Source organism: Schistocerca serialis, chromosome 1 (assembly GCF_023864345.2).
Source record: "Schistocerca serialis cubense isolate TAMUIC-IGC-003099 chromosome 1, iqSchSeri2.2, whole genome shotgun sequence".
NCBI lineage: Eukaryota > Metazoa > Arthropoda > Insecta > Orthoptera > Acrididae > Schistocerca > Schistocerca serialis.
In genome coordinates, this window is record NC_064638.1 from 125881605 (window position 1) to 125903793 (window position 22189).

A 22189-nucleotide genomic window follows, 5' to 3' on the forward strand; every position below is an offset into this window, starting at 1 on the left:
TTGACAGGATAAGACACGTAGTCGCCATGGCTATATAGTAGCAACTGTCCCGACATTTGGCTGAAGTAATTTACGGAAACCACGGAAAATCTAAATCAAGGTGGCTGGATGAAGATCAGAACCACCAGTCTCTTGAATAGAAGTTCAGTCTTGTTTAACAGTGTAATTTCATACCCTTGCATTATCTCTCAAAATCTTTTAGTGAAGTTCATTCTAGCTAGCAGACAGAATGCAGTAATTATTAAGGTGTGTAAAAAGTACTTGTACAGAATATGCGGTACTTTTGAACGGGATCTATCTGTACTATATTCATTCAAAATCTCTAGTGCGCTTGCGGGCAAGCCTTTCGCCATATAAGTAAAGTCTGTTGGCGACAAAAATTCTGTCTCGTGCATCTCAATGGTCACTAGTGGTGCTGCTCATTACTAACATCTTTGAATGGTGTTTACGTGAAGCGCTGTAGAAGGGTGCACGTGTTTGTAAATAGCTGTTGTGGTTTAGTAAGAAATGACGAAAATACGTAAACAGAAGAGGAAGAAGCGCTATCGTTATAATGTAAACCGTAAGAGACAGAGCAAACGACAAAAAAAGGGCGTTACTATTCCATGGTAAGCTTTTCTTACAGCACCTACACTTGTCGCTGTAAGGTAGTTTCACATCATGTAGACTGAACTAGGTGTGTTTTCAGTAGTTTCTGTTGATCTTGGGCACGACTTATATAAGCCGTTATTGTTTCTACTGAACACCAAGTTGTTGCTGTAGTTGTATCAAAATGAGAGATTGCGAGAAACATTCTCCTGAATTCACTGTAAACTTGACTTTTGCCTAAAATGAAACCAAGTGCCTGTGTCACTATAGGCCGACTTGAATATATGTATTTGACATACGTTGTATGATACACTGTCCCATGTTTCAGCCGCTATAGATTTCTTCTTCATCTTCTTCTTTCGTTTCACCCTCTCTGGGGTACGCTGGATCAATCATTTCTTTGTGCGTTGTTCTTTTCTTAGGGCCCAGTATTTCTTCATTCTTTCTGATCTTCTTCTCCTCTCTTCTTCCGAGATGAAGGGTTTGGACTTTTGTGTGGATTTGTCTTGGAACCTTATGTTTTCATCTTTAGTAATTAATTTAGCAGTTCGATCAGTAAGTGAATTTTCTGAAATCTTTAATTCCACTATGTCTTTCTCAGTTTCTTTAAACCAGTTGGGTTGCGTTTTTCGGTTACGGAAGAAGTCAAAGATTTGTTTAGTTAATCTGTTGGAATTCATTCTGAGAAGATGACCATAAAAATTTATTCTCCTTTTTCGCATAGAATCAGAAAGTTTTTCAATTTTCTTGTAGAGAGTTTCATTTTTGAAGTATATAATCTTATTGTCTTGAAACTTTGGACAAATGATTTTTCTTAAAATTTTTCTTTCCTTTAGCTCAAGTTTCTCCATTTGGTCTTTGAAATTCATGTTAAGGGTTTCTGCTGCATACAGTGCTTCTGGCTTAGTCACTGTCTTGTAATGTGTAATTGTGGACCCACATGAAAGGGATTTTTTGTTGTATGTATTTTTTGTTAGTTGGAAGGCCAATTCAAGTTTATTTTTCTGGATTCCATTGCTTTGCTTTCCCCAGCATTCCAACTAATCCATTCTCCGAGATATTTGAGTTATTTTACTCTTTCAGTTTTCTGTTCTTGAACTTCGAGGTAATTACATGAGTGCTTGATGTTTGTCAATATCTTAATTTTTTCAAAGGAGATGTGAAGACCAGTTTTAGCTGCTTGTTTCTTTAGTTCAAGGATTTGCTCCCGTGCTTCTTCCCTTGTTTCAGCAAACAGCGCCATATCATCTGCAAAAGCAATGCAATTTACTTTAAGGTTCTTCTTTTTGCAACCCAGTCTTATACCACTCTTAATATTTGTGTTCCATTCTCTGACTACTTTCTCAAGCACACAATTGAACAGAAACGGTGAGAGCCCATCTCCCTGTCGCACTCCCGTTTTTATTTCAAAGGGTTCCGATAGTTCGCCCATAAATTTAACATTCGAAAATGTATTTGTAAAAGTTGTTTTCTTATCCAAACCCATTTCTTCCAGGACTGATAACAGAGACTCTCTGTCAATCGAATCATATGCTTTTTTGAAATCAATGAAGGAGATTACGTATGTCTTTGCCCTTGATTTTTGGTATGCCATAATGTTTTTGAGGTTTAGTATTTGTTCCGAACATGATCTACCCTTTCTAAAACCTCCTTGGTATTCCCCAATTTGCGGATCCAATTGCAGCTCTGCCCTGTTCAAAAGGACTTTAGAAAGAATATTGTACGTTATATCCAGCAGTGATATTCCTCTGTAATTGTTGGGATCTGTCTTCAAACCTTTCTTGTGGATAGGGTGGATGAGAGCTGTTCTCCATTCTGCGGGGATCTCTTCTTCTTTCCAGATTTGATCGAAAACACACTTTAGGGATGTAACTGCATTTTTGTCAGCCTTTTTCCATAGTTCGGCCACTATTTGATTTTCTCCGGACGCCTTGTTGTTTTTAAATTCTGAAATGACCTTTTGTGGTTCTTCAGTCGTCGGTGGTTCTGAATCCGGCTTCTCACTGTTGTTCGGGATGGATTCAAATTTTTCAAGGATGGGTTCACAATTCAAGAGTTTCTCAAAGTAGCCTGCTAGTATTTTGCAGTTTTCCGTGTTGTCGTGAGCGATGGTCCCATTTACATCTCGAAATTGGAGGGTGGGTGCTTTGTATCTTGATAACTTTTGTTTGAAAGTTCTTTAAAAGCTTCTTGTGTTGTTTTTAGCAAATTCTTCATCAATTTGGAGGAGAGTTTTGTTTTCATGTGTCTTCTTAATCCTTTTTATATTTTTATCTACCAGTTTTTTAACTGTGATGAAATTCAGTCTACTTTCTTCTGTTTTCTGTGATTGCCAATTTTGCCATGCCTGTTTTCTTGCTTCAATGAGGGCATCACATTCCAGCGACCACCAGGCATGGTTTTTACTTTTTTTGTTAGGTGCTATCCGTTCAGCTGTAGTAATGAGGTTTTCCTTGATATCCCCCCAGCTTTGTGTCGGAATGTTTTCTGTTGCTTTTGTGAATTCATCTGATTTTAATATCTTTTCTGTGCTATACTTCCGCCCCTTAATTTGTTTCATGCTGCGTTTCCTGTTTGGGATGACTTTGAACTTAATTTTAGGAAGGTAGTGGTCTGAATCCAAGTTTGCATCCCTGAGTACCGTAACATTCATGATTTCTTTGCTAGAAATCTTCTTGATTGCCACATGATCAAGTTGAAATTCCCCAAGGCTAGGATTTGGGGATATCCATGTCTTTTGTCTTCGTGGTAGTTTCTTGAAAGCTGTGGATTTAAGAATTAAATTGTGTGCTTGACAAAGTTCTATTTCACACCATTTCTGTTTGTTCTCTTGTGTGCAGGATAGTTTCCAACTATTTTCTTATATCTTTTTTCTTTACCAATCCGTGCATTAAAATCTCCAAGAAGAATGATGATGTTTTTATCTGGAATTTTCTGAATAATGTCATCTAGATGATTCCAAAAGGCCTCCACGTTTTCTTTGTTTTTCCTGTTATCCTCATTTATAGGGGCATGTGCATTGATAATTGTGTAGATTTTGTTTGTGCTTTTGAATGTAAGACTTGAGATTCTTTCTGATTGGGAATCAAAGCCAACTATTGTGTTCAAGATTTGTTTGTTGATTATAAAGGCTGTCCCAAGATGTGGTACATTTTTCATTACTCTCGGTCCCACTTTCCCTTTGTATATCCTAAAACCTTCGGAATCGAAGGTATCTGTATCCATGTATCATGTTTCTTGAATGGCTGTTATGAGTACGTTGTGGTTCTTTAGCGTATCTGTTAGTTGTTTTAGTTTTCCGGTTTTCAGCAATGAGTTTGCATTGAAAGTTGCTAGGTGCGTTGATTGCCTATGTTGAAATTTGGATGAGATTCCAAGACACTCCTACTTTTCTTTGTGCAATGTTGCAGACTCCCCAGAATCCGAATGTCTGCTGATGTACTGGCGTACGGCGGATCGTCCACCTGGGGTAAAATAGTTTACATCACACACTTCCATGATTGATGAAAGTTATTTTGGGTGTGGCCCAAAGGCCACAAAACATACAACCAAGATTGTGAGTCCTGGAGGTAGTTCTACCGCTCTCTTCGCTGTTGGGAATCTGAACTTCCTCTTCCGCCTTTGAGACCGTTGACCAGGTTTCACCTAGTAACCCTAGGCGGGGGCCCTTACAGGGTGCTACCATCCGGAGCCAGATGGACCCAGGTTTTTTAACGAGGTGGTACTCCTCCCCCTCCTCCTTCCCCTCATCACTTGCAAAATGAGGCCCCGGAGTTGGGACCGGCAGTGGTGGAGTTCGGCTATAGATTTATTCAAACCCCGATTCTTAAATTAGAAACTGACGATAGTAACATGCAAGTGCCAGGCCGTTATATTTTCACATTTAATAATCCCAGAACTAGGTGTTGGGTATATCCATATTGTTAGCTCAGCAAATACTTTTATGCTGCTAACCATATCCACTCACAATTCGGCGCCCAAAATTTTTCGAGAGAAATTGGGTTAAAATCATGCAACACTCCTCAGTTTTTATTTCTAATTATTGCTTTTTCCTTAGTTGTTGTGGAGACAAAGCAAAACATGAGATTGCAGATGACAGTTTGTGTTGCACTCTTCAAAGGAAATATCCTGTCATCTGTCGTAAGTGTTTTAGGGGAAAACCCAACTCTGGATGGACAGACAAGAATTTGAATCCTGGTACTTAAGTTTAAAAGAATCTAGGATCAACTCCCTGTTCAGCCATCGAGATGTAGATTTCTCATCTTTTTCCATATCACATAAAGCAAATGTCTACATGGTTCATCAGAAAATACATGGCCAATTTCGATGTTGCTGGTATTCATATTATGAGCATTACACCGTGATCTATGGCATGATTCTCAGCCTTGAATCGCAGCCTAATGCCCATAATACAAATAACAGCAACATCACTAGTATAGATCATGAAAATCTGCATTCTGTGGCTAAATTCCTTATACATTGCCCTTGACAGTGACAGTTGTCTTTCTTTGAAAAAAGGACTGTATGCCATCAGCTGGACAATTTTATGTTTATTTTCTACCAGTTTCTATCATTACAAACGTATTCGCAGGAGGAATAATCTAAACTGATAGAAGTAAGCATACCATTGTACAGCTGGATGGTACAAATATCCATTTATTTTATTTTATTTTTTTCCCAAATTATTTAACAGCTGTACAAATTCACCTATGAAAACATGTCTTTCTGTTTAGATTCGTGAATAATTCTGATCTTGTGATGTCTCCAAAACAACTAGGGAAAGAACACTGTAAATTATGAACTGTCGAATCCGATGTAGGAGGGTGGTGCTTATCTCACCAGGGCAAGTAGGGCCTAACAAGGTTAACAAATAATACAATATCGCTCACACATCGACTAACATGCACAGATATTGCCATGATGCACCATTTTTCATATATAGTGAGGAAAGGGGAGTCTTATTGTGTTATAGGTTATATTAGAAGCATCCTTTGTTCTCATTTAAAGTCACTCAAAAGCACATAATAAAAGAGTGTTAAAATTATTTTTTCCAGATTTTTTACATCAAAACTGTGCGTAGGGTGTAATTTTGATAGTCAGATCTTTTCACAATTGGTGTTGATAGGAAAGGTGGGCTAAAATTTTGTAACCACTGTAACTGTTCTTATTTATGAATTAGTTTCATTCAATTTGGTGTCATTGAAAAGATAAAAGGTTCACCTATGATATAAAATTGTGCTGGACTTGTGCTTAGTACAAATGTTTCAGATCTTTAATGAAAGTTGTTTCTAAAGACCTCTTTTTCCCCTTTAGAAAATTTAGTAATTTTTCCTGCTAAAATCACTACTTTCACCATTTCATAATTTTTGTTTAACATAATGCCTATTATCATACTTTCCAATGTAAAAAAAAACAAAAACCAGGAGGGTGTTGTTTGTTGTGTTTAATGATTTAAAACTGAAAGAACACAAATAAAAATTGTGGTGTCACCGCCAGACACCACACTTGCTAGGTGGTAGCTTAAATCGGCCGCGGTCCATTTAGTACATGTCGGACCCGCGTGTCGCCACTGTGTGATCGCAGACCGAGCGCCACCACAAGGCAGGTCTCGAGATACGGACTAGCACTCGCCCCAGTTGTACGGACGACATTGCTAGCGACTACACGGACGAAGCATCGCTCATTAGCCGAGCAGATAGTTAGCATGCATTGCTCATTAGCCGAGCAGACAGTTAGAATAGCCTTCAGCTAAGTCCATGGCTACGACCTAGCAAGGCGCCATTTGTAACATTGCATGTACCTCAAGATAGAGTCTCACTTGTATCACCAAGAACGTTGTAAACCAATGAAGATATAAAAGTTAAGTGTTCTAGTAGCTACATACTTTTCTTTATAACATTAATAAGTATCCTGTTTTCAGACCTCTATCTAGCCTCCTTGAAATAACGCGTGCCTTTCGGCTACTTCAGTGTGGCGTAGCTGTCTTGTTACGCCACAACAAAAATATATTCACTTACTTTTGTGTTTCTTGGCTTGTGTACAGCAAATGATCTTGAGTTAGTACAAAATACAATATTTTAGTAAGTGTTTTTAGGTTCAATCTAGTTATCAGTGAAGAATATGTATAAACCAAGGCACTCAATACCAACTAGTGGCTTTCACCAGTGTCGACATACAAATTCCCAAGATATAACACAAACATCCTTTAAAATAACGTTAAACATTTACATTGGCCAAAATCATAAACATCAAGTATAGAATCATACAAATTTTAATAATAAAAATTGAAGCTAATGGGACCACTGCCAGGAAGTTTGGTTTTGGATGGGTGCAGATTAAAATCTAACATAACTGCAAAATCAGATTAATAGTAAAATATACAAAATGGAATGACAACATAAACTAAACTAACCAATACCATACTTTCACAAAAAGCAAAAGCACACAATAAGGGCAAGCAATCTTTAACTGTTACTATATAACTCAACTTGTACCAATGCCACTATAAAAATACTAAAACAGAACATGTTACAAAAAGCCAGAAAGCAAGACTGATACACATAGCACAGAATCACAAAAACTGACGGAAGGTGGTATTGACAAAATCAGTTGGACTGTATAGCAGCTCAGCTTAAAATAATGATACCACTAATAAAATCCTGGTATTGACAAGATCAGTTGGGCTGTATAGCAGCTCAGCTTAAAGTAATGATACCACTAATAAAATCCTAAAACAGAGCACAAAAAGCAAGATCGATATACATAGCAAAAATTAACAAAAAGCGGTATCGACTGCGTCACTGACCTGTCTGCGGTACCACAAAACCAAAACTAACTAATATTGGAAACCTAAGTTCACCAGTGCAGGTAAAACAAACTCCATGATATTTACCGTTTGCAATCCAACATAGCTACCAAAACCTAACAACACAACCCAAAATTGCATTGTCATTTCCCCACATGCAAGAGACACACAATTTCAGATGTACACACGCATACCATACACAACTACAATAAAAAAATAAAACCTTAAAAACAAACTTGTCAACCAAAATCAGCCAACACAAAAATCTGGCATAGCAAAAATCATAAGTCTTCAACACAAATTCTTGAATAGCAAGCTTAGAATCGTCAAATCAGGATCCAGCCCAGACAGAATGCCATACATTGTTCCACAGCAGTGCCACATATCTTGCCCTTTGTCTAAGATATAGTAAACTTGGTCAATCTCATACATAACATTTGACATATTCAACAATTAAGCCAAATAAATGTAGGAATTTAATTGTGCTCAAAATGTCGTCTCCACTTGGAGCATGCAAGGACCAACTTATGAACTTTGTTGTCATATTCATCACTAACAAAAAACAAAACATAAAATTATATCTCTGAAGCATGAACAACACACTGCACTAATAATTCCAAACCTACAAACCAATCTATTGCTCGCAGTTGCCAACATCAAAATAACTCACTAACAAATCACCACAAACTATTCCCATATTATTATCAAAAACAGCATTCAAGCAGTCCAGTATCACAAATATTATTCATAAAAAATTTTGCGGGTCCAGGGGTTAGAATAGGCCCGAGGTATTCTTGCCTATTGTAAGAGGCAAGTAAAAGGAGTCTCTCACATTTCGGCCTTTATGTGATGATCCCCTGTAGGGTTTGACCTCCATTTTTCAAAATTTTCCCAAAGAGCAAGCCTATTGGGGAAGGGCGCCTTACATGGTGCGTAGTGTCCATCATGCACGGAGACCTCTCTCATCCTTCGTCGACGTGGATCTGCACTTCTGCTCATTCTCCAGCTGTTGGGTGAGGTCACCCTCCTGGGTGCATTTTCCTCCATCCTCTGTTCAGTATTGCTTTCTGTGCTGTCGACGATAATGGACTTCTTAGCTCTTTTGCGCCTGATATCCCGCACGGTAGTCAGTCCATTGTGGTGGGGCTGCCATGTACCCAGTTGGTTGTAGCCTCCAGACCACACAGGGATCTATCTGCTGGTGCCTGCACCGTTAACTCCCACGTATGCCAAGGAGTAGATGCCTGCTACCCTGGGGCATCGGGACTCCCGGCAATGGCCATCCTGCCAGGTGGCCTTTGCTGCGGCTGGGAGGCACACGTGGGGAGGGCCCCTGGTCAGAGTGGGTGGTATCAGGGCAGATGGCACACCATGAAGTGTAGTACGTCATCTCTTGCTGGTGGTCAAACACCAGTAGTCTCTAAGCGGTCAAGGCCTAACTTCAATGCTAAGAAATACAACCTGAAATTGTTCTCCCCTTCCCCCTGCCCCCTGGCCACATCATGGGAGCAATGCCAGGCTAAGGATGGTAGCATAGCTTATTCACCCTGGTACCTCGTATGTACGAGAGTTGATGGGGAATCTTTCTTGTCAATGAAACCTCAGTTTTTTGTGGAGCATTTAGAGGACAAGTTTGGGGAGGTGGAGGGCTTGACCAAAATGCGGTTAGGGTCGGTCTTGATCAAAACAGCATCCTCTGCCCAGTCACAGGCACTACTCACCTGTGACAAGCTGGGGTGTGTTTCTGTTTCCATCACGTCCCATAAGAGCTTAAATATGGTCCAGGGTATCATATTTCACAGGGACCTTCTTTTGCAGTCTGATGATGAGCTGCGCGCCAATTTGGTGTGGCAAGGTGTCCATTTCATCCAGTGTGTCCACCAGGGTCTGAGGGATAATCAGGATGCCACCAGTGCCTTCATCTTGGCATTCAAGGGTGACACATTACCCGAGAAGGTCAATGTGATGCTCTACCGCTGTGACGTAAAGCCATATATCCCTCCCCTGATGTGGTGCTTTAAGTGCTGGAAGTTTGGCCATATGTCTTCCCGCTGTACTTTCAGCGACACCTCTGTCAGGATTATATTCCCTGTGCCTCGCCTCCCATCTGTGTCAACTGTGGAGAGCACCATTCGCGTTTCTCGCCAGACTGCAGGATTCTCCAGAAAGAAAGAAAAATAATAGAATATAAGACCCTGGACTGACTGACCTACAATGAGGCTAAGAGAAAATATGAGAGGCTACATTCTACAACCTATGCCACCTCTAAGACAACAGTTCTGCCATCTTCCGTCTGCCACATACAGTTGGCTCTCAGAGCTGTCAGACTCCACCTGCCCCCTTGATGGTGGGGGACACTTCCCTCCCTGTTTCTCCTGTAAGTCTTCTTTGGCTCCTCTCGCCAGGAAGGGATCCCTTGGGTCACTCCCTTCCCAGATTCCTAACAGTGGCTGAAGCAACCACAGTTAGCTGGTCGTAGGGCTTCATGTTCCTCCTCAGTCACTGAGACTGAATCAGTGAAGCCCTCCCAGCCGGACAAACCTAAGGAGCAGCGAGAGAAACCTAAAAAGAAAAAGTCCCCCAAGAATCATGGCACTGTGGTGGCACCCACACCACCACTACCTACAAGCTCTGTGTCTGAGGATGAGGTGGAGATTCTGGCGTCCACTAAGGACCTAGCTCTCGCTAGGCCCTCAAACACAATGGATGTCGATCGCACAGGTACTCATCTGGTGGCAGTAGGTGACACTGAGGTGTAGTCTGCCTCATTGAGGGTCTCATGCCTTCCTAATCTCAAGATCACATAATCCTCCAGTGGAAGTGCGGCGGTTTTTTCCACCACTTGGCTGAGCTACAGCAACTGTTAAGCTTTACACCTGCTTTCTGCATTGCCCTCCAGGAAACCTTGTTCCCGGCAATGTGGACCCCCTGTCCTCCGCAGCTATAAGGGATGTTACAGGAACTATAACAACTATAATAGAGTGTCAGATGGAGTTTGTGAATATTTCCTGAATTCAGTACGTAGTGAACCTGTGCCCCTTTCAATCCCTCCTGAAGCTTTGGCTGTCAGGATAAGGACGACACAGGAAATAATTGTCTGCAGTGTTTATCTTCCTGCAGATGGTGCAGTACCCCTGAACGTATTGGCTGCACTGATTGATCAACTCTCTAAATCTTTCTTACTTTTGGGAGATTTTAATGTGCATAACACTTTGTGGGGTGGTGCCATGCTTACTTGCCAAGGTAGGGAGGTCGAAAATTTGTTGTCACAACTCAACCTCTGCCTCTTAAATACAGGTGCTCCCACACATTTCAGTGTGGCACATGGCACATATTCGGCCGTTGATCTCTCAGTTTGCAGTCATGGCCTTCTCCCATCTATCCACTGGAGAACACATATGACCTGTGTGGTAGTAACCACTTCCCCATCTTCCTGTCACTCCCCCGGCGTCATGCCCACGGACCCCTACCCAGATGGGCTTTAAACAAGGCAGACTGGGAAGCCTTCACCTCTACTGTCACCACTAAACACCCCACGTGGTGCCATTGATGGTGTCGTTGAGCAGGTCACTACAATGATCGTTCCTGCGACGGAGAACACAGTCTCTTGTTCTTTAGAGTGCTCCCGGCGAAAGACGGTCCCTTGGCAGTCGCCAGAAGTCGCTGAGGCAATTATAGAGCTTCGGCCATAATAGCCTTTAAGCGGCTCCTTGCTTGTGTTCGCCAGATTATAAAACTATGGAAACAGGACTGTTGGGAGAGGTACGTGTTGACTATTGTGTGCAACACATCACCTTCCCAAGTCTGGACAAAGATCAGATGTCATTTTGGGTACCAGACCCCAACAGGTGTCTCTGGCATGAACATCAATGGCATGTTACCTCTCAGCGCAAATGCGATTGCCGAGCACTTTGCTGAGCACAATGCTCGAGCCTCTGCATTGGAGAACTATCCCCCAGCCTTTTGCACCCTCAAACGGCCCATGGAAAGGAAAGTCCTCTCGTTCATTACATGCCACAGTGAATCCTGTAACACCCCATTCACAGAGTGGGAGCTCCTCAGCACCCTTGCACATTGCTCCAACACAGCTCCTGGGCCGGATTGGATCCACAGTCAGGTGATTAAACATCTCTCGACTGACTACAAGCGACATCTCCTCGTCATCTTCAACCGGATCTGGTGCGATGGCATCTTTCCATCTAGCAGCAGCTGTAGGGCCGTCAGTCTCACCTTCTGAGGATGATTTCTGCATTTCGTACTGCTCCTCCAGTACCGGTGTTGCTGGGTGGTGCCTACAGGGAGCTATTCACAGGGCACAGTCTTGGGCTCTAACCCATGGCTTCCACTTTTTAGCCGTGATGTCATGTATCGTGCATTTCTGTCGGCGTTGCACTGTTCATCCAGGACCAGAACTTTACCTTAATGACAATCCACTCACTGTAGTAAAGACATATCAATTCTTACAACAGGTTTTTTCGATGCCCAATTGACTTGGCTACATCACCTTATCAGCTTAAGTGGAAGTGCTGGCAGCAACTCAATGCCCTCCGCTGCCTAAGCAACACCAACTGGGGTGTGGATCGCTCTACTCTGCTGCAGTTCTACAGAGCCCTTGTTCAATCCCACCTTGAGTATGGGAGTCTGGTTTACGGTTCGACGGTGCCCGCATCATTCGTTTACTCGACCCAGTGCACCACTGTGGCGTTTGCCTAGCAATGCCTTTTAGAACGAGTCTGGTGACCAGTGTCCTGGTGGAGGCCGGAGTCCCTCCATTGAAGGTTAGGTGTGTACAACTGCTCGCCTGTTACATTACACATGTTCATAGTTCTCCTGCGCATCCGAATTACCGTCTCCTTTTCCCAACCAAGGCCGTTCATCTCCCACATTGGCAGCCGAGGTCAGTGCTTATGATTGCTGTTCACGTCCGGTCCCTTCTGTCTGAACTGGAGTCCTTCTCGTTACCACCTCTCCTCAAGGTCCATTCACATACACCTCCATGGTGTACACCTAGGCCGCAGATTCTTCTGAACCTTTCACATGGCCCTAAGGGCTCCGGTAAACCCTCGGCTCTCCACTATCAGTTCCTCTTGATTCTCGACATGTACTGGGGCCATGAAGTGGTTTACACCAACGGCTCGGTGGTTGATGGTCTTGTAGGCTTTGTGTATGTTCATGGAGGACATATTGAACAGCAGTGTTTTCACTGCAGAGCTCGCGACCACATCTTGTGTTCTTGAGCACTTCCGCTCATTCCCTGGTGAGTCATTTCTCCTGTGTAATGACTCCTTGAGCAGCCTACAAGCTATCGACCAGTGCTACCCTCACCATCCTTTGGTAGTGTCCATTCAGGACCATCTATGCCCTCGAATGGTCCCTTCAGTGGTATTTGTGTGGACCCCAGGACACTTCGGAATCCCAAGCAGCAAACTTACCTACAGGGTGGCCAAACAGGCTACACGGAAACCGCTTCTGGGGAACGAACATCTCCGAAACTGACCTGCATTCTGTCTTACGATGCAGGGTTTTTCGGCTTTGGGAGACGGAATGGCATAACGGTATGCACAACAAACTGCATGTCATTAAGGAGACTACAAATGTGTGGAACTCTTCCATGCAGTTCTCTCGTAGGGAATCAGTTGTCCTCTACCGGCTCCGCATTGGCCATATGTGGCTAACGCATGGTTACCTCCTCCGCCACAAGGACCCACCTCGATGTCGCTGTGGCTCACAAATGACGCTCATCCACCTCTTGCTGGACTGCCCACTTTTAGCAGCTCTGCGGCAGACTTTTAATTTTTCCAGCACCCTAATTTCAGTGTTGGGCGACAATGCTTCAACAGCAGCTTTAGTTTTACGTTTTATTCGTGAGGGTGTGTTTTATCATTTGATCTAAGTTTTAGAGCATGTCCTTTGTCCCCTCTGTGTCCTTCACCCTAGTGCTTTTAGGGTGGAGGTTTTAATGTATTGCAGAGTGGCTGGCTTCTTTTTATTCTCATGGTCAGCCAGCCATGGTAATCTGCTCTCTTGTTTTGATCTCTTCTACATATTTTTTGCATCTCTCTGTGGTTTTCTTGTACGATTTTTTCCATTTTAGTGTTTGTTGCCCTTCTGTCATTCTTGTGGTTTTCTCCTTTCTTCCAGCTCTGTTTCGTATGTCTCGAATATTTTACTCCCACTCTTGTGGAATTATTTTAATCGAAATGAGGGACCAATGACCTAGCAGTTTGGTCCCCCCCTCCCCCCCCCCCCTCTTTTAAACCAACCAACCACAATGCACAACTGTGATGTTATAGAACACAGGTCAAAGCTGACAGTTTGCTATCATGTGTTCAAGTTGAGCCAAACATACTGTGTCTTGATTTGAAAGTATATGAGTGACCTATGACTAGGAACAGACAAAGTTATTAAAATATTTTCATAAGGGATCCAGCAAGCATCAAGATGAAGAGGCCACGAATAGACTGAGGAAGGTCTTCTTGGTCTCATGAATTCGATCTTTGCATTTTTATGTTCTTCACATATTTCCAGAAGTATTCCTCACCACCATTGGTTATTATAGAGAGCTGCAATTGACATTTCATCTTTAATAGTAACAGAGGTCTTGTTTTGAAGCCCAAGATAACTTGTCTGAATTAAGATGATGAAATGCACTCTACGACAATCTGCTTTCATTCAGTGGTTTGAAAAAATGATTAACTCTTGTCCCAGCAATGGTAGAACCAGTTTCATAACTTTGTGTAACATATTTATAAATTTTGTTATCTGCATTGTCATAACATAAAATGTTTGTATTCCTGAAATATGGGTTTTGGCAAATGTAAACAGATCTTTTGGAGCTACAGAGTGATTGTCATGTGGACACTGTCAACTTGCTCTTGTGGCTGAACATTTAATGTTCCTATCAACTCCATCATATGCATTTTATCCATGGATAGTGACAAAAAAATTTCATTCTGCAGCTACTCCGTGATCTGCTGATTGTGATGGCACCAATTTATGGGGTTCTTAAAAATTTTTATATTGTGCAAAACTGCTGTCACTGAAGTAAATAAGATTTTAGATGTGTGGCATTTGTTGTTAGATATATTTTTCCCACGTGGAATGTTTCCCTCTATATATATATATATATATATATATATATATTAGAGGGAAACATTCCACGTGGGAAAAAATATATCTAAAGACAAAGATGATGTGACTTACCAAACGAAAGCGCTGGCACGTTGATAGACACACAAATATACACACAAAATTCTAGCTTTCGCAACCAACGGTTGCCTCGTCAGGAAAGAGGGAAGGAGAGGGAAAGACGAAAGGATTTGGGTTTTAAGGGAGAGGGTAAGGAGTCATTCCAATCCCGGGAGTGGAAAGACTTACCTTAGGGGGAAAAAAGGACGGGTATACACTCGCACACACACACATATCCATCCACACATATACAGACACAAGCAGACATATACAGAGGCAAAGAGCTATGTCTGCAGAAATGTCTGCTTGTGTCTGTGTATGTGCGAATGGATATGTGTGTATGTGCGAGTGTATACCTGTCCTTTTTTCCCCCTAAGGTAAGTCTTTCCGCTCCCGGGATTGAAATGACTCCTTACCCTCTCCCTTAAAACCCACATCCTTTCGTTTTTCCCTCTCCTTCCCTCTTTCCTGATGAAGCAACCGTTTGTTGCGAAAGGTTGAATTTTGTGTGTATGTTTGTGTTTGTTTGTGTGTCTATCGACCTGCCAGCGCTTTTCATCATCTTTGTTTTTAGATATATTTTTTCCCACGTGGAATGTTTCCCTCTATTTTGTATATATATATATATTACACACACACACACACACACACACACACACACACACACACACACACACACACACACAACGTGATATCAGCACACTGAGAACATTGATGCACCATAGATCCCACATTTTCCAGATTGCAAACAACTTTCTGTAGAAGTTCAATGTATGGTTCTTTTACATGTGCAGCACGCCTCAGCAATTGTGCTTTTTGGTGATAAGTGCATATACAAATGCTATGCATTCCACAACTGTTTACAGTAATGCATTGTTTTGGGCGAAATTCACAGAACTTTTTCATCAGAAGGATATTTTTCTTTGAATGCTACGCACACATCTTTCAGATTGTACAAAATTCCTCATTTTGTCTGATTAACTCTTTTGCCATTTTCTAAAGGGACAGATAAGCATCCCCATTTTTTTTAGCAGAAATTAAATTTATATCTTCATCATAGAAAAACATATGGACTTGTGTTTCTGCATCCTTATATATAATGTTTCCAATTCTATAGCTTCCGTTTGACAAAATACCACCCTCATTTCGCAATACCCTTGATTTCATTGCCCTGTTTTAAGTAATGTCAAAAAAGTGTTTGGATTTTTATTTGCCTTGTGAAGTTGATGCTAAGTAAGTATTTGCAGTTTTTCTTTTACACAACTTCTACTCAGTTTCCCTTCAAGTTTTATCATTAAACTGTCTGTGCATTCAGCACAGCAGTGTTCTTGAGGCATTGAAGTGTTTCAGGTTGGCTTGGAATGCATAGTGGTTTGTTACACTTCAGCTCATATACCAAAATAAATAGCTTGCCACCTGAAAACTCCTTTTATATAGAATGAATGTTGCTTACTGAATATTCATTTGCTGTTTGATCAGGGTCCTGCTAGTCTATGCCCTGAATCTGTGTGCCTTCTTTCTCCCTATAGGCTCAGACTTTGCCTCCTTACAGGATGTAGAAAATTAACTTCTCATTCACTCCACCAAATAAATAACAAGTGAGATGCAACTCACCTTCTTATATTATCTTCAAAATTACAACTCAGTACATGATAAATGAGGACAGCTACCAACTCGTATTCTGCCTCTCTGCACTGTACATAATAGATCTGATATTTAACTTGATAATTAACAATTATAGTACATTTACTATCTTTGAAATTTTGCATTCAGCTCTTTCCTCCATACCACCCGCTCCATGGAACTCCTGTCTTCAACACAGCAGGGAGGGTTGTCTGACCGCTATCCGCTTCCATACAGCCACTGGATCATTAGCTCTGGTATTAACACCTAAAATTTAAAACACCTCCCAACATTCAGGTGCTCACCAGTTATTGACTACTCTGTCATGAACATCTTTTCTCTGACATATGTAATTACGGGCATGATACTTCTCATTTAGGGTATGGGATGTATCACTACAGCTTATTTTCCACCAGAACACATAGTGCTTCTAATTCTGTTTTTTTGTAATTTTAATATAAAGCAACAAGACTCAGATAAAATGTATTCTGAGCACCTGTCATGTTTTCTCTGGGCACCTGTGACGCGTTCTTTTCGTAACGTTAAGTAGTGAAATTTCAAGTAATTGAGAACTGTCATTAATTTCAAGGACAATAGATAGATCTGGTGTACATTCTGCATCTTCAGCTTAATGTGTGGGATGGGTCCGAGACTTACATTTCCTTGCCATGGCAAAATAAGAAATAGATGTCACAGTTATATGACGAAGAATCTGTGTGGGGAAACAAGAAAGAGTTGGTGACTACTTTATGCAATCTTTAACACTTACTTTACAGAACAAGTAAGAGTTAAATATGACATGCCTCGCTCAGAGTAAGGACAGTAATAAGGCCGCTGCCAGTTTTCAACAGTCACGCTTCTGTTACTATTAAAACTCATGTATTACTCTCAAGTAACTTATCTGATAGAAGAGGCACTGACAAGGTTGGTAGGTTGGTTTAAAGGGGGGGGGGGGGGGACCAAACTGCGAGCATCAGTCCCTCACTGACGAGGAGAGGTCCTCGTCCTCAGGGTTGCGATCAACTTTCCAGGGTTGCGATCAACTTTCTGAAACTGTTTAAACGGTAATGGGGGTTAAGATCCCAGGTATCACGCACTGCAGCCATTTACCCTTGTGAGTCCTCGCTTGAGAGTAATTGGGGGGGGGGGGGGGGGGGGGGGGGGGGAAGGAATTTTGTGTTGCTCTCAGGAGCGTTAAAAAAGTTACAATATGTAGTGTGGTTGTATGGTGTAATGAGTAGGACAACAGCTTGACATACAGGAGGTACTAAGTTCGAATCTCTGCAACTTTACTCAGTTTATTTATTTATTTATTTTTATTTTTAAATCTTTATTGAAATAGCTTGCATCATTATTTTTAGCCAATTAATTGGTTTAAATGTAATTTTTTATTTCTCTTCCCTAGACACATAATTTTAATCACTTCTTTCATTTTTTCTTTGTATTATTCTTTTTCCAGTCGGTATTTTTGTGAATACAAATTTAAGTATATTTATCTGTTACAATATTCAAGTATTTGAAAATTCCGATCTACCAGTTAAAAAAAAACAAAACACAAAATAATCTATTTATATTTGTGCTGTGATGTGAAAAATATATTTTTGTTACAAGATGCACATTTGTTTTGCATGATAATCATCATACAGACATTTAAAACATAACCTTAAATACCTATTGCACTAGGGCCAAAATAACACAGATGAAAATTTAAATGACAGACGGGCTTATAAGTAAAATGAAAATCCAAGCAAAGTGAGAAATAGTTATAATGAATGCAATAATGTGGATGAAAAAACAGAGTAATAAAACAAAAGAAATTAAATCAGAATTAATACATAAAATTAATTAAAAACAAATGAACAATGATTTCAAGTAGAGAAAGAATGATAGGAAGAAAAATGAGACCAAATGAAGAAGTTGATATTGTGATTAATAATTATGTGATAAATGAACAAAATGAAAGAATTACATTTGAACCAATTAATTGACTTATGGAAGTCATTTTGCTAAAGATTTAAAAATTTAGAAAAAAAAATTAGTGAACCTGGTGAGATTCGAATCCACAGCCTCCTGAATGTGAAGCTGGTATCCTGTCTATTACACCACACAATCAGACTACATTTAATCTTTTTAACACTACTGAGTGTTTCACAAAATCCAGAATTTTTTTTCAATTTCAAAAAATCAACTGCACTGTTGGGGATGACTTCGAGTAAGAGAAGCTGAGAGGTATGTAGAAAGCACAAAATCTGTGAAGAAAACGTTCACAAATATGCCTCGTGTTATCAGTGTGAGTTGTTACTGCTTTATGGAAGAAGTGTGAGATGTATCTATAACAGAAGAATAGCCTTCTGATTTTTTTTTTTTACATTGAAAGTACATGGTAATAGACATAATGTGAAATGAAAGTTAAGTGATGAAACATGGTGTTGGTGAAAAAAGTTCTTGAAGTTTGCAAATAAAATCTTTAGAAGCAACATAATCCCAGCATTTTAATAATTTTATATTATAGTTGATTTGTTTATCTTTACAGTGACATGAAACTAAATAAAATTGATTCATAAATAACAAAGTCTTAGGGGTTACAAATTTACAAGCCATCCTGTATTTCGGCATCAGTTTGTGAAAATGGCCCACATTTCAGAATGGCCTCACAACTTTAGTATTGATCAAAAAATTCTGGAAAAACTATTTTAATCCTGATTCATTATGTACTTTCTTACACAAAATTTTCACAAATGTCTGTCTAATGAGAGCAACATCCACTGGGAGATTTCAAATGACATTGGCCAAGCATGTATATGAATCCAGTCTCTGGATTATTTGCTGAATGAGGTGGCCAGTTGTAAGACACTAGTTCCACATTCAGTGCAATAGTAGTACAAGTCTCCATTTAGCAATTGAGATTTTGGTTTCCCATAATGTCTCTAAATCACATAAGGTAAATGCTGGGATAGTTCTTTGGAACTTCGTTCCCCAATATGGGTTTGTTCTCTGTTTCTTGTATCTCCTCATTGGCAAGATGTTATACCTTGATCTTCGATTTCTTGTTTGGACTACTGTACTTGTTCTAGTACTTAATGTCTTATCAGTGAAGTAAGTAACACTCTATTATTTGTGGTAAAAATGCATTGCATAAAATGTATCATTAATGTGAAGCACGTTTATTCTGAAGTAGATGAGCATCTAAAAATGATAATTACCAGCTGACCTTTAGACAAAATTCTCATTGGTGGACCTAACAGATGAGCAGATACAAAGCTCACATACACAGTCGCAATGATTTAGCGCAGTCAGTAGTGCCAGACTAGTAAGTGGATGGTTGTTGGTTGGTTGGGTGATTTATTTGAGGGAGGGGACCAAATAGCAATGTCATGGGTCCCATTGGATAAGGAAGCTTGGGGAAGGAAGTTGGCTGTGCCCTTTCAAAGAAACCGTCCCAGCATTTGTCTTAACCAATTTAGGGTTGTTGTTGTTGTGGTCTTCAGTCCTGAGACTGGTTTGATGCAGCTCTCCATGCTACTCTATCATGTGCAAGCTTCTTCATCTCCCAGTACTTGCTGCAACCTACGTCCTTCTGAATTTGCTTAGTGTATTCATCTCTTGGTCGCCCTCTATGATTTTTACCCTCCACACTGCCCTCCAATGCTAAATTTGTGATCCCTTGATGCCTCAGAACATGTCCTACCAACCGGTCCCTTCTTCTTGTCAAGTTGTGCCACAAATTCCTCTTCTCCCCAATTCTATTCAATACCTCCTCATTAGTTATGTGACCTACCCATCTAATCTTTAGCATTCTTCTGTAGCACCACATTTTGAAAGCTTCTATTCTCTTCTTGTCTAAACTATTTATCGTCCATGTTTCACTTCCATACATGGCTACACTCCATACAAATACTTTCAGAAACGACTTCCTGACACTTAAATCTATACTCGATGTTAACAAATTTCTCTTCTTCAGAAACGCTTTTCTTGCCATTGCCAGTCTACCTTTTATATCCTCTCTACTTCGACCATCATCAGTTATTTTGCTCCCCGGTAAATCTAAATCAGGACGGCCAGATGCAGGTTTGAACCATCATCCTCCCGAATGTGAGTCCAGTGTGCCAACTACTGTGCCACCTTGGTCGGTGGGGTGGTTGTATGTGAGTTTTTACTGAAGGATCAGTTAGTAATCACTTCTGTCGGCTTCTTACTGCTGCGCTGTTGAGTGAATGGTTGTATTACCTACATAAATACTTATTCTATCCTAAATTGTGTTATTGTTTGAGTATTATGCACATTCTGAAGTTTTATTTTATTGAACCATCATTTTGTAAATGAAAGTGTTTGTTTATTCACAGCAAGGAAATTAAGAATGCTTGGGAGTCAGGAAAATCTGTGCAAGAAAATATGGCAGATATGGGCTTAGCGTATGATCCTAATAAAGTCCTTCCAATACCCACTGTCAGAGAGAGAATTGTACCAAGGGAAGAAATAGAAGAAAAGCCAGAACCCATGGAGACAGAAGGCCCACGAAAACTGTATGTTGCAGAAAACTTAGAAGCTGCAGCAAAAGCACCACGAGTCAAAAAATTTGCTCTCCCCAAGAGTCAGTGTGAATGGCTTACATACATGATTAAAAAGTATGGTGAAGATTACAAAGTGAGTAAACTTTTCTGTTTCACTAAATACCAAGAAATTGCTCGAGTTGTGTTCAATCTACTTGCATTAATAGCCATGAAATTTAGTAGTATACATGATGAAAACATATGTTTCTGTATGCATTTCGGAAAGTGAAGATATATTGTCCAAGTGATTGTAACACTGAGTTTTTCTTTTGTTGAGTAATAATTTCAATTCATAACTAAATGGAAAGTGTGTGTTCAGATGTAAAATGAAAATGTAAGTTGATGGCTGTGATCTTCTTTAAATTTGTCTTGCAGGTAAGTTTTTATTAAACAAAGAAAAATGAGAGTATCTCCCTCTTAAGACGATTATATTTAATCACCAGTTCTGTTCCCACTAGACACATTTAATCCATTTGTCATGATGTTTCATAGCTGTTTACACTCCAGAGCAGACTGAAAGATTAGTTATATATCCTTGTTTGACTTATTTAGTAACTGGAGTAACTCTTACATTTTAATTTACAAGTACCCGACAATTATTATTTTTAGATGGTCAGTGGTGTTTGATGTCTCAAACTTAATAAATGGTAGATCGCCCCAGTCTATTTGCCAAATTGCAGTACTGGATTGTTTGTTCAGTTGACACAGTGTAGCTGTGTGTGTGTGTGTGTGTGTGTGTGTGTGTGTGTGTGTGTGTGTGTGTGTGTGTGTGTGTGTGTTGTTCTTCATACTCCCAAATTTTTCTTAATGGAAGCTCTGCAAATACATTGTGAACTATCTTCATTGCAGGCAATGGTGAGAGATGCAAAAAACACTAATCAGTATACTTGGAAACAGATAAGGGCCAAAGTAAAAGTCTTCAAAGGTATCCCAGAACAGTACAGCAGTTACATCAGCTCTGAAGATAAGCTTACAACTTAAGTTTTAATACATCACTAAGAAGTTAATTGGATTGTGTTAGCCAGAAAATGTGCAGACAATTCTGTTTCAAATAGCATTGTTGAAAACATTGTTTTGTAACTCAGTTGTATGTATTGAATTGATAATATATGTTTTGTATTTTTACATCATCTCTTGTTATTATTATAAGTTTGCAAGTGTAAAATAGAATACTGTACATCATAGAAACTGAAGAACATTGTTTGGTTGAATATACATGAGACGATGAAATTACCTATCACTACCTTAAACTTCTTAGCCTTTAGTGTGCTGTCTGGTGACAGTGTTTCGTAGCATTACAAAACTAGAGAATTCAGCCAGTCCCACAACACCTACAGTGAGAACAAATGATTATCAGCAACAGTGCAATGTGGCAGAGAATATAATAAAAAGTCAGGGATTCCATGTGTATCCATCTCACCTTCTGCATCTGTCT

General features: G+C 40.2%; 1 protein-coding gene across 1 annotated transcript; it reads left to right on the forward strand.

The window, feature by feature from the left end:
• The first annotated feature begins 422 nt into the window (after positions 1 to 422).
• On the forward strand, positions 423 to 21884 carry LOC126457089 (nucleolar protein 16). Its single transcript, XM_050093118.1, has 3 exons — positions 423 to 608; positions 20548 to 20848; positions 21604 to 21884. The coding sequence occupies exons 1-3, from the start codon at positions 508 to 510 to the stop codon at positions 21733 to 21735; spliced, it is 534 nt and encodes a 177-aa protein (XP_049949075.1). The 5' UTR covers positions 423 to 507; the 3' UTR covers positions 21736 to 21884.
• The last annotated feature ends 305 nt before the right edge of the window (positions 21885 to 22189 follow it).